At 47.6% G+C, this 13,206-nt stretch overlaps 1 protein-coding gene and 2 long non-coding RNA genes across 3 annotated transcripts; 2 read left to right on the top strand and 1 right to left on the bottom strand.

Moving 5' to 3' along the window:
- The first annotated feature begins 30 nt into the window (after nucleotides 1-30).
- LOC310898601 (17-beta-hydroxysteroid dehydrogenase 13-like) lies at nucleotides 31-6,494 on the top strand. Its single transcript, XM_083833903.1, has 7 exons — nucleotides 31-398; nucleotides 826-933; nucleotides 1,527-1,658; nucleotides 2,491-2,597; nucleotides 3,917-4,054; nucleotides 4,323-4,439; nucleotides 5,811-6,494. Exons 1-7 carry the CDS (start codon nucleotides 189-191, stop codon nucleotides 5,896-5,898), a joined length of 900 nt encoding a protein of 299 aa, XP_083690029.1. The 5' UTR covers nucleotides 31-188; the 3' UTR covers nucleotides 5,899-6,494.
- LOC310898614 lies at nucleotides 940-11,053 on the bottom strand. Its single transcript, XR_014583495.1, has 3 exons — nucleotides 10,789-11,053; nucleotides 8,465-10,412; nucleotides 940-1,425 (listed from the first exon to the last, which is right to left on the bottom strand). It is a non-coding gene; the product is annotated as an uncharacterized lncRNA (long non-coding RNA).
- LOC310898607 lies at nucleotides 10,428-12,729 on the top strand. Its single transcript, XR_014583482.1, has 5 exons — nucleotides 10,428-10,765; nucleotides 11,063-11,133; nucleotides 11,571-11,612; nucleotides 11,726-11,822; nucleotides 12,495-12,729. It is a non-coding gene; the product is annotated as an uncharacterized lncRNA (long non-coding RNA).
- The last annotated feature ends 477 nt before the right edge of the window (nucleotides 12,730-13,206 follow it).

Here is a 13,206-nt window from a genome sequence, read left to right as displayed (position 1 = left end):
TGCGCGGCCAGCGGCCCCTGGCGGTGGGCGCTGGGGGCGCTGCGTGCGCTGGGGGCGCTGCGTGCGCTGGGGGCGCTGCGTGCGCTGGGGGCGCTGCGTGCGCTGGGGGCGCTGCGTGCGCTGGGGGCGCTGCGTGCGCTGGGGGCGCTGCGGTTCCTGCGTGCGCTGGGGGCGCTGCGTGCGGCGGGATGGGCGCGGTGCGGGAGCTGGCGCTGTTCCTGGGCACGCTGCTCTACGCGTACGCCGAGGCGGCGGTGCGGCTGCTGCTGCCCGCCCGCAGGAAGGCCGTCGGCGGGGAGCTGGTGCTGCTGACGGGGGCCGGCCGCGGGCTGGGCAGAGCCACGGCCCTCGAGTTCGCCCGGCGCCAGAGCCGCCTGGTGCTGTGGGACGTCGACACGGTAACGGGCCGTGAGGTGGGGGGGAGCGGTTGGGGGGTCGCTGAGGCACGGTGTAACGGGCACGAAGGGGGGAACGGGCAGCCGTTGCCAGCAGCAGCAGCGCCGGGACACGCACGGGGATGCCGGCCGGGCAGGCGCTGCATCGCGTTGCCAAGGGAGACGCTTGAGCCCAAAGCTTTTGGCAGCTAAGGTGATGATGTAAGATCGGAAAGCATGCCCCTGCGGATCTGGTTTCAGGGTAAAGGATAGACATTTCTCTAACATAAAAGACAGCCATCTTCGTCAGATGCTTCTCCACTCCACTGGTTTAAAAATATATTAAAAAAATCTTCTCCAAAGGTGCTCTCTTCTCGAGGTCCTCCCCCCGGGCAACATGTGGGCGCGGTACAGTGGCACATAACGTCCGCTCCTTTCCTTCCTCTCCCAGCACGGCCTCAGGGAGACGGCTGCGGAGTGCGAAAGGCTGGGAGCCACCGTCCACACCTTCGTGGTGGACTGCAGCAAAAGGGAGGAAATCTACGGCGCTGCGGAGAAGGTAGGGGAGCAGGTGCACGAGCGAAAGCTTAGCCAGATGGGCTTGGGTGTCAGGAAGGGCTGGAAAACTGCACCCGAGGTATTCCACTCACGGCGTGCAAGTCTTAAAATTGCAGCTTTTTTGTTTCTGTATGTACAGAGAGGAAAGCGGCCCTTTGGGTATCACAGCCCAGCTCATCCTCCTTTGTGGGCTTCTGTCCCTGCGAGCCCCCACTTTAGGCTTTAGACCCATGAAGGAACGTCTTCCTTTTAGCTTGCTGAGAAACAGGCAGACACCACTGTGGAAATTTGAAAGACTATTGTAGAAAGTAAGGTTCAGGTGGTCCAGAACATTCAGTATGTCTACAGAGCCAGCTATGACTGCAGAGCATATTTTTCTGTGGGTGAAGATTCTATAAAAACTGGCATGTGTAAAAACATCACATCTAAATCAGCTTCCAGGATACTGCACACTTCCTACTGGATCAGGAAACACAGCATGATTTTCTTCTCCCTGAAAGAAAGAGTTGTAAAAATTAAATTAATTGCTGCTCATAACCTTGCACTATTGTGATAACAAATGACACGTGGCTGCATGTTCTTTTTGCCAAAAAGGTGAAGAAGGACATTGGCGATGTCTCCATCCTCGTGAACAATGCTGGTGTGATCACGGCTGCCGACTTGCTCTCGACCCAGGACCACCAGATTGAGAAAATGTTTGAGGTCAACATTCTCGCCCACATCTGGGTAAGGGCCGCTAGCGCGTTCGTCCCTCTGTGGTGGTGTGAGTGTTATTGAGGAGGTGAGGGCACCCTCAGCCAGGCACCGAGACCCTGCAGGCAGGAGATGCATGGCTCAAAAATGCAAAATGTTTTTTTGTAGCAAAGCCCTGAGAGCAGGCAGCAGGGCCAGCCTCTTCCCAAGTGCTCCTGTCAGCCCAGCAGGGCTCCAGGTCTCTACCCCGGGGCATTTTGTACCTGCCTGCATTGCTGACTCTGTTCTGGGCTCCTGGCACTGTCTCAAGCCCATCCTGGAGCCTTTGCCTGTGTGTATCACCTTCCTTATACCCCTCCAGAACTTCTCTCTGCATGGAGGTGACATGGCTGGGCCCTATCAGAGCTAGGCCTTGCCTTTCCCCTCTCCGGGGACAGGGACAGCTTTCAGCAGGGAAAACAGAGTGGTCAGTAAACAATTTCTGCTTGCAGGGGACTAAAAGGTGTGCTACAGATTGGTGTGCTGAGAGATACCGGCAGCGTGGCTACTGACAAGTGAAACCTAAAAACTAGGCCAGGAGCAATGTGAACATCAGCTTCTGTCAATCCCTGGCTTTGCTGAAAGGCTCCTTTTGGAAACTGGGATGCAAATTGTCCCAGCTAAAAGGAGACTGGGTGTCTCTGTGGTTCTCAGGAGCTTGGTGCCATGCAACCCCAGCACTAGGGGTAGGCTTAGTCACTTAACTGCACATAACTGAGTAACTTTATTGCACATAATTGGGGCCAGCGTTGAAGACTCCTAAGAAGTTATTGTTTGTTTCCTCCTCCACATGCCCCACCTCTTCTTATTCTAAAACCCTTTCCAGACAACCAGAGCTTTTCTGCCAGCAATGATGGACAACAACCGCGGTCACATTGTTACAGTGGCTTCTGCAGCAGGTCATTTTGTAACCTCTTTCATGGTGGCTTATTGGTAAGTGACTTCCAAATCAGCTCTCTTCATTTCTTGTTTTTAATTGTGTCTTCTCCACCAGCACACACGGAGTAACCGAAATAAACATCCCACTGAATAAGCTACTTCCAAAGAGCAATGCTAAGGAGAAAAAAAACACAACACCCGTCAAATAAGGACCCACAGAGGTACCCACTAATTTCATTATTAGCTCTGATTGAGGTGATTCAGTAAAGGATTAATGATGTGACCAATCAACTAATGAAATCTTCTTACTTTTTTCTCTCCATACCTAATCCAGATTTTGCTTTGTTAAAAAAAAAGGTATCTTCCTTCCCTTCTCCTCCTTAGAATGTAGCACTCCTGTGAGTTGGTGTGGTGTTAATGAGAAAATCCTTACTAAGCAGCTTTTTGCATTTCTAGCATTTGTGGCAGTGACTGCAGTGGATAGAAACGCTTCTGCCATCATCAGATAAAACAAGGTTTTGACTGTAAAACTACTGTAATCTTTTGAGAAGATAAAAGATACAGTAATACTGAGTGCTGTAAGGAACATGACACTGCTGAGAGGCCAAAGTACTGCCCAAGTTTAACAGAGGCACTGGAAACGCATGCACAAAATTGCAGAAATACTGTTGTCTGGCATAATGTCATACTGCATCTGACCTAGCCCTCTACAATAGTGTTTCCCAGCAGAAGCATCTTTCCCTGGGTATGTTCCTTCATGGGGAGTCACTGTTGGCCATGTAAGAACACCTGAGCCAGGACTTTTAGCTGTATTACACTGTTAAACTTATTTGATATTGCTCATTTGATTTGTTTCTGCTTGGTTCTGTTTTATACTCCTGGCCTCCACAAACTTCAGTTGCGCTAAATTGCTTAAGTCCTTTGTTTCAAATCTCGTGCTTCAACGTCACAACATGCTCCACGTGATACAAGAAGCAGTAGGATTGTTGCCCATACCTATAATCCCATTTGTTCTTAATTTTGCACACTTCAGAAAATTCTTCAGAAGAATTCAGCTTAAAACATTCTAAGTCAGCTGTATGGATTCACACACTATAGTTTCCTAGCATTTATCTGCCTGCTCAGTAGTAACCTAAGATTTTCAGAGTCACCCACTTCACATCTCACTATGCCCTCCCCTGGCAGCACTATCTATTTCTGTGCTACACTGTGAGACAGTAAAAGCCAGCATTAGTTCCTGCCCTATCTCTTAGGGATGGATTACACGTCTTCCCCTGCTAGTCAGTATTGGGTGTTCTTTCAGCCCCTTTCTATTTACATCACGTTGGAAATAGCATTCCCATCTTCTCATTTGTGACATTTTTTCCGTCCAGTTCAAGCAAGTTTGCTGCAGTTGGATTTCATAAAGCTCTAACCGAGGAACTATCTACCCTGGGAAAGGATGGAATAAAAACAACGTGTGTCTGCCCAGTTTTTATGAACACTGGATTTGTCAAAAACCCCCGTACAAGGTAATGTTTTGATAAAAGCCACATCTCAGCCTGCCTTTCTTTGCATTTAGATGTATTTACCCCTGCTTTAGGACTTGCTTCCAACCTGTATATCAAAGGGTAAATAAAATTGGCTGAATATAAATCTCTATCTGCAACATCACTTCAACCACAAGACCTGCATTTGAATTACCTGACTTTGCCTGCAGTCAAAGTATCCTACTTCACATTCAACTCTCCCATGTTTTACCTATATCATTCTTAAATTTATGCTTTCCTTTCATTTTAGGCTTGGAAGGATTTTGGAAGTTGATGAAGTTGTGAAAGAAATGATGGAAGGAATACTGACTAACAAGAAAATGGTTTTTGTTCCACCACAGCTGAGCATTGCTTTACTTTCTGACATGTAAGTGGCATTAAAAAAAAGGGGGGGGGGGAAATATTCAACACAACTGCGTGAGTGTAGAAGCATCACACTTGAACCATCTAATTCAAGTTTTACCATTGGAATAAGTGTCTTTTGCTTTCACAGTAGGAAAACTTTCAGTTGATATCATTGAAATAAATACCCCTGAATGATGGCTAGACACCCAAAGTCTACATTCAATCCAGTTCCATTTATTTTCTACCATCTTTAATATCTTTAACCAATATACTAGGTCATTAAATTCATTTCTTATTTGACTTCAGTATGTCTATAGCCACTTGAAAATGTGCATCAGTCTGCAGGAGACATTTTTTTCCCTGACTGAATTACCTCAAGCATCTTACACCACATGTCAAGGCTAAGGAATTACGTGGTGATTATTCCTAATGACAATAGGAGAAATAAAAGCATTTTGTTGAGTCCTGTCATAGGTCATTACAACCCACTGTTTGCAGAGAGCTGCTGAGTGGGGAACTCGACTGCTCCACAGGCTGGTAAGGAGGCAAAGGGAGACTGAGGGATCTCTCTTCCTTCACAGACAGGATTTCTCATGGGCTTGCCAAGAACAGCTTCACAGGTTCTCTGAACCAGCAGCCACAAGCTCCAGAAGCAGCTGAGGAACTGCTGCATTTTAGCCTTCACTTCTTCATGTCAGCACCGGAAGGTCTAGGCCACAGGGGCTGGGAAGGGTGCTTGAGAAGGACTCTGCTGCTTCTCCTGGCCATGAGAAGCACAATTTGTCCTCTCAGGCTTCTTTACCAAGTTGTAGTTGCTCTGCTGGGACATTTTCACCAGAGCTCAGGTTCGAAGCCTAGAAGGCACATCAGAACAACTAAATTGCCATGTCAGTTAGCTCCTACAGTCCCTCAAGAAACCCTTGGTAATAACTCGTTTGTGAGAAGACAACTTGGCTCTAACCAAAACCTCCTGTTTATGAGAGGCTGTAAAGATTCTTCTGTTTTCCCCAAATTCCTCAGTCAACCAGATGAGGTTTTGAAAGCAAAGAAGGCAAAGGCAATTCTCACCTTATTTTTAATGCACATGCCTACGTTTGGTGTTAAACCTTCCTGGATGCAGCAGCAATGCTGCAACCAACATCCTGCCCAGGGGATACCTGTCCTTGGAGTTGTCATCAAAGGAGGAAGGTGGTGAAGGGATCAGAATCAAAGCTAGCCAAAGAATTTCAAGGGCTACATATCCTTGGGAACTACTCCCCAGTTTCAGTTTTGGTCTCTGTCTGAGGCGAGCACACATTCTGCACCCAGACCAGCTCTTGTCCCACCTGTGCTGCCACTTTTCCTGTGACCCAAGTTCTTATCCTAGATTTCATCTCACGATTTTATCTTTCAGGTTGCTTCCAGAACGTGTCTCAAGAGTTCTGAAAAAGCTGACAGATGTTAAGTTTGATGCAATTGTTGGACACTGGAGCAAACAGTGAACAACAAGTCGTTTGTCGTTTCCCCATGACACGAGTGAAAACAGAACATGGACCATGTGTAGCGCAGCGGTTTTGATTCAGAGCAGAAGCAAGACAGGTACTTCCTCCAGGCCACCACTGCCCTTCACACCTAGAGGCTTATCCCACACCTGCAGCAGGAACACACCTGCATAACATGGAGTGTTACCAGAGCAGAGATGCAGCTCTGCAAGTGAGAAGGGCTGTTTTAGCTGTGCATTGTGACATCGCTAGCTCCTTCCCTGCTTCCCGCATGCACCGAGGCAGCCAGGAAATGCAGCAAAGCCCGTTTTTGGGCAACACAGGGATTGCCTGAGTATATTTATGTTAATCTGGACTCATCACTGAGCAAAGTGATCTTGTGGGAAGAAATTCATACGGGTGGTCTGCTTCATCTCAATGAATCATTTAAATTTAAAAATCCTGTAACACACACTCCATTTTATGTGCTTTTGTAGTGAGTACTTGAAAGAACACAACCTTTTAATCAAGTGTTACCTGAATGTGTTGATTGTCGCTTTATGCATGAGCAACATCAGCACCACTTGTACAGAATAAATACAGTTCTTTACCCAAAAGTTGCCTCGCAGCAGTTCAGCCATAACCATGTCCTAGAGGTGCGTTTAAGGCACAGCAGCGTCAAGTAACGCGCCCTCTGCCGGTGTCATTTCCCACATGGCTTATCGGTAATCCCCAGGCTCTTTCCAACCAGCTTCCTCTGAAACAAGCACAGTATTTCTTGGCCAGTTACCGGGTGCCCTCCTGCATTTCGTGCTCACTTGAGAATGCAACTTATTTCAACCAAAGGTAGAAAAAGTTGCACTGAAAAAAAAGAAGATATGGACTTATTGTCCTCACACTAGCAGGCACTCTTGTCTTTAAATAAAAATCAAGGAGATGCTAAACCTGGAAGCTCCTCATTGAGATGCCAGGGGTGAACTGAAGTAGAAGTCTATGGGACTTCCACACACACTGCTGCATTAGGCACGGCTACATGTGGGTGGCTTCCAGTGTAATCCTTGCTCTCCATACCAATGTTCTCCTGGCCTCCTCAGTTCTCTTCCTGGCCACCAGAGTCAATACAGCTCAAGCTTACCCCAAAATCTGGTTGTTCGGGGTACCTGGTGGAAGCCTATGCCATCAAACTTCATATAGCCGCTTCCAGCAAAGCCCCACACTCAAGCAGAGGAGTCTTGCATGCCAGCTTAGGGCACTTACGAGCCTGGTGGGGACTCTGCTGTCATGCTCTGCTTCCGCCTTGGCCACCTCTTGGAGCTGGCACTCCCCTGCCTCAGCCCCAGCCCCAGCTGGAGGCCCATGCCAGGAAGGCGGCAGCACTGCTGAGCTGTGAAATCAGAGCCTGGCTGAACCACCAAACATGTTAATTGGGAAGAGGAAAAAGTTCCAGGAGAAAACCAGCATCTAGCTCTGAGCATCCCCACTGGCATCAAATATCTTCTCCCACTGAAAGTATGAGCAACTGTGGAGCCAAGGTACAGCAACAAAACCTCTAACAACTCATTTTAGCTGTAAGCCAATACTAGTTCGAGGGCAGATGTTTAGGGAGATATTTATTTTCCCAGACTAGGGAAAAAATCCTTGTGTACAGTTATAAACACGATTCAAATATATCCAAATTTCAAACTGAAAAGTAAAAGAAAAAAACAATCTCTTTCAAACAAGACTAAGCAGTTACATTGTTTGAGGTGGGTGAAGGAACTCAAGTGATTCACAGTTGAATTTCTTCCATTTTCTACAATTACTATGTTATAGTAATAGTAGGAAGTAATACTACGTCCTACAAAGGCAGGCCCCACGCCCCCCTCCACCTGAACCACAGCACCCTCCCAGCAAACAATGAACGGCAGCCCAAAATGCCGTTGGGGCGGCTCAGGATGCACCACTCCACCTGCCTCCTACTCCTTCACTCGTGAGCCAGCCCAGCTCCAGCCTGATGCTTTGCAAGACAACAAAAAAGCCAACAGGATGCTCGACACAGGAACGTCTTTCATAAGCTAAGGGCGGCTGCCCAACAAAACCCAACTCGCTGACAGTTTCCCTGTAAGCCTGACCTGTTACCACGTGCACCATTACCCAGCAGCTTGTACACATAAACCCATATTAGATGTACAAACAGCACACACAGTCTGCTAATTCCTTTTGATAAAGAGCCTTTCTCTGGGACTTGACATCTCTCAGGACGAGGAACTTTTGACAGCCTTTTCTTCTGCCTGCCCGCAGCCTATTGCTTACTTGCTCTTTCTACAGCCATGAGTCAGCCCACTTAGAGCGATCCAGGTGAGTTCGTTGCCCTTTTTAGGACAGGACAACACACAAGGGACTGTCCTGTTCTCCGCAGGCTAACCCAGCAGTGCTGCGCTCCAGCCAAACGGTAGGAAAAGATGCAGCAAACCAGAATTCATCAGGACATACGGGAAAGAAAGGCCCTTAAACCACCCAAGCTACGTGGGGCAGACGACTAGACCCCAAGACCAGTACAGCCATGGAGATCTGAAGTGCCTGGCATGTGAAGGAGCCAGCATCCCACCTGCTCCAGAGGTCTCCGTGATGCCACTGCTTCCACGTTCCCACTGTGGGGCACAGAGGAGGAGCACCTGCTGGCGTTCACATGGAGGGATGCTGCTCTCCCAGAGTGCTACACCAGTGAGATATTCAGCTCAGCTCAGCTCCTGTCCTCTGCTGGGGGGGGGGGGGAGTTGCAGTTGATCGTTAACCTACAAATCATAAACACCAGTAAGAATAAGGACCATAAATGACCACTTGTTTCACCTGCCAGTGTGTTAACCAGTAACAATAACACTACAGTTAACTTATGAAGTCGGTAAAAGAAAGGTTGTGACCCTCTGTGGACTCGATTGCTTCCACTTGGTTTTGATGAGTCTAAGTTAAAATTAGTCATAAGTATTTATCCTCTCTACAAGGAAGTATCATCAGTGAAGTCTCATGCCTACCCAGCATCTGGCACCCTCCTTAGAGATACATCCCCCCCGGCCCTTATGAACACACTCATTGTGCGAGGGTTTTAGTGGGAACAATCTTAACTCTGCAGTTGCTTAAAAGATGAACCAGAGTAAAAATATCACATTTATTGACTTTCCTTCTATTCCAGTGAAAACATCAGGTCAATGTTAAGTGAGACGGTAAAAGCAGATACGGCTAAATGTTCTTACACAGGTCCATTCAGGTAGATACGAGTTCAGGATGTATATATAACCTCCAGTCCACATTGAATAATAGCTGTACTTTGTTAGGCTAAAGATCAAAAATACTCCACAAACAGCACAAATCAGCAAAACAACCTCCAGCTGGTTTCCACTGAGTGGAACCCAATCATAAAACTCTTCTCTGCAACTTAGGGAAACTGCTCAGTTAGGTGGGTTCCCTCCACACGTAGAGTTGACCGCCTCTGCTCCAACATTAACAAGCCACCAAGATACAGCTGCTGAAGACAAGCAGCCTTCTTCCTTTTCACTTACCTGACAATCTGAATCTCCTTTTCCAACTCCCTGTGCTGTACTGATACCAGAGGTTCTTGCCTTCAGTCTCATTTCAGCCCACCTGCAGGGCCACATGGAGGACTCCAGAAAGAAGGAAACACTGGCCTCACAGGTCAGCAGTAACTAGAATTCACAAAGTCCTGCTTCCTCAGGAATTCCAAGGTCCTTCTCCTCTCAACATCACAGAGTGGCTTAAATTGGAAGGGACCTCTGGACATCATCTGCTCAAGCACAACCTAGGTAGGCTGCCCACGACCACACCCATGTGGATTCCAAATACCTTCAAGGAGAGAAACACCACAAATCCTCTGGGCAACCTTTGCCAGTGCTCAGTCATGCCCACAATAAGAAAGAAGGAAAAAGAAAAAAATGCATTTCCTGATGTTCAGAGGGAACCTCCTGTTTCACTTTGTGCCCATTGCCTCCTGACCTGTCACTGGGCACCACTGAAAAGAGCCCAGCTCCAGCTCCTTTACATCTTCCCTTGTGGGATTTACAGGCATGGATCAGATCCCCCCAAACCTTCTCCTCTAAGCTGAACTGTCCCCACTCTCTCAGCCTTTCCTCATAGGTGCTGCAGGCCCTTAATCTTCTTTGAGGCCCTTCGCCAGACTCCCCCCTGCAGCCCCAAGTCTCCCTTGTACTGTGGAGCACCCATCAATACCCAGCACTCCAGGTGTGGCCTCACCAGTGCAGAACAGAGGGGAAGAACTGCCTCCCTCAACCTGCTGGCAATGCTTTGCCTAGTGCAGGCCAGGACACCAGCAGTCTTTTTCACAGCCAGGGCACATTGCCAACTCACATTGAGTGTGGTATCTCACCCAGGCTGACTAATGATCATTTTCTTGTCCTTCACATGCCTGGAAAGGGTCTCCCAGATCAGCTGCTCCATCCATTTTGGACAGCGTAACTCTCCATCTCAGTTAGCAGCTTCAGTACTCTGGGCACTGTTACCACACAAGCATTCCTGCAGCAACACTAAAATGCAGAACCCTATAGTCAGGTGAAGATCTTTAGTGAAACAGACAACAGCCATTCCTTTTGTAACATATGTTTCCACTGCCAACTCTGTCGATCCCCCAAGGATTATATGAAAAACATCATATAAAGGTCATTTGCAAAATCTGGCTGCTTTATCAGGTGAGAAGTAATTAAACTAAACAGCCAGCGGGGTTTATGAGAATATGACGCATGACACCTTCCAGCTTCCTGATGTGTGGCACACTACCCAGCAGCGTATATATAGATGCCGGCCGTCCAGGCAGCGCTATCACCGCAGCCAGCCGACTTCTCCTGACCCGCTGACCAGCCGCTCAACATGCAACCCAAAGGTAGTACCGGGGCGAGCTCTTACCCCACTGCCCTGCAGGACAGAAATCTGCTTGGGTATGGCTGCAAACTGCAGGGAAGGGAAGGGAACAGAAGGGAAAGTCCACGATGAGGGTGGGCAAGCGCTGGAATGGGTTGCCCAGACAGGTCACAGAGCCTCCACCACAGGAGATGCTCAAAGCCCAGCTGGAGCAGCCTTGGGCCAGCTGCTGCAGTCAACCCAGCCTGCGTGCGTGCTCCCCGCGCCTTCCCTTCTGCTGGAACTGGGGCGCTGCAACTCTGTGCCATCTGCTCCACAGGCGTCTCGCTCAAAATGAAGCTCCTCTTGCTGTCCTGCGTCGTGAGCATGGTCCTTGCTGTCGCCAACGCTGTAAGTACCGAACAAAGAAACAGGCGGGCGTCCAATGCAGGCAATCTCCATGTTGTCACTTGGAAATTGCAAGGTTTTTTAACCGATGGGAGAGCCTCAGAAATACCAATGGCTGGTGCAAGGCTGAACACATGTACTGTACTCCCATTCCAGACTTCTGGCTTAAGATCAAGTCCTCCTCAAACTTTAAAGCAAAAGAGAAATTGCAAGGTCACTCCCAGCCCATCAGTGGGGCCCCCCCCAATTCCTTTGTCATGCAGCTGACCATTTTCCAGACACTGAAGAACAAGTTTCCTCTGCAGATCTTGGCTTTCTAACAGGATACACTTAAAAATAAACAACTGAGCACTTTGTTTAAAACAAACAAACAAAAAAACAAAGAGAAGTGTGTTTTTTCAAGTGTGTTTTGCTCTAACAAAAAGTTGTTTCTTCTACAGCAAGACGACAGCGATAGCTCTGGTGGGGAGAGCACTGAGGCGGTAAGGCTTCTGTTTCTAAATTACTGGGTCTCACCAGTTGTAACATTCAGATTTAACCAGGCGGTTGGCCCTCACTTGGAAAACACTGACGCACAATGCCTTTCTTTTCACAGCCACGAAGACGACCCATTTTCCGGCCCTTTCGTCCCTTTTTTCGCCCCTTCCTGAGAAGGCTCAGGGCTTCTCAGTCTTCCTGATTGCGAGCCTGAGGTAAGCAACCTATCTTGCTGTACAAAAACATATCTGCAGCCAGCTCTATCACGACATTTGCCTACTTCTCACTGTTAATATTTTAATTGTGCAAGAAATTTCATGGCCCAAGCAAGCATCAAGATCTAGCTATGAAGATACTTGAACAGGCATAAAGCAATGGTGCTCTGTACAACATATCGTCTACGATCAGGTACTCCAGCTGAAAATGGTCTAGCTGGAAATCTTTCTTGGGAACAAACGACTACCAAAAAATATATCCAAGGCCCCGTACCCCTGCCAGAATGGCCTGAATAGAAAACTGCTGAGGACAGGAAAATCATTAAGAATTTTTACTTCCACAAATAACACACTACCCTTGTGCAGTTTTTAAATCTCATCCAGCAGGATACTTTCAGTGATTTTCATTTCCTTCAGCACTGCACATTATCTTAAGCACTTCACAGAGAAGAAAAAATCATGCTACTTGGACTTGCCACACCATAGCCAGCCGTATACCCAGCTGTCAGGAGCTGCCCAGCCACCTCCCGTCAACACAGAAACAGCCTCCTCCTGGGGCCATGGCTTCAAAAGACAATTACACTGCTAAGGGCTCAAATAAAACATTCATTAAGACGTTAAAACAATTAACTGCTCTTGGTTCTAACCTGCAATTCTCCTATTGCTCTGCAGGTGCCTACCTGGATAACCATGGCTGTCTCCTGCAGGATGCTGCTGCTTCCAGATGATCTTCTGCTTTCCACATCTCCTTCATATCTTCTGTCACCAATGTGCTGAAAATGGAGGACCACCAACAACAGGGTCCCTGTTTCACACGCCCACTACTGAAGCTGGTGTGTGGCAAAGTGCATGGCTCTCAACCCTTCTCTGCTTAATTCCTAAATCTGAATAAATGCTGAGCATCAAATGACTAAGGTCTCTTCATCTCTTAATTATTTCTTGGGAAAAAGAAACACATCAACGTCACTTCAGCGACCCTGCTTGCAATGACCATGAGTAGGAAAGGAAGGGAACTCCTGAGGCTGGCTTTGCCTTTTGTCCATGCTAAGACTCACAGGCTCTCTCAGGTCTTCATCTGGCCCTACCAAATACTACCCAGCACTCTGTGCTTTTAAGGGCTTGTTTATCACAAACATTGCTGCTGAAGAAAACACCAGATTTTAACTACAATTTATGATAGTGGTTTTTGTAAATGAAGGCTTTGGAAGTCTATACAGCAACAGAAACCACTGATGTTGTCTTATAACACTGCTGATGAACTGAAATGTATAGGAGTAAGTAGGGCAAGGATTGACAGGAAAACTAAAAGCTCTTACCTTCACTTTTTCCTCTGAAAGTTAACTAATATACTCTCATACTATTTCACAGCTAAGCTTGACTAAGC

This window comes from Anser anser (genome assembly GCF_964211835.1).
Source record: "Anser anser genome assembly, chromosome: 4".
NCBI lineage: Eukaryota > Metazoa > Chordata > Aves > Anseriformes > Anatidae > Anser > Anser anser.
The sequence above is the reverse complement of the archived record's forward strand: the minus strand, read 5'-3'. Positions and strand labels throughout refer to the sequence as shown.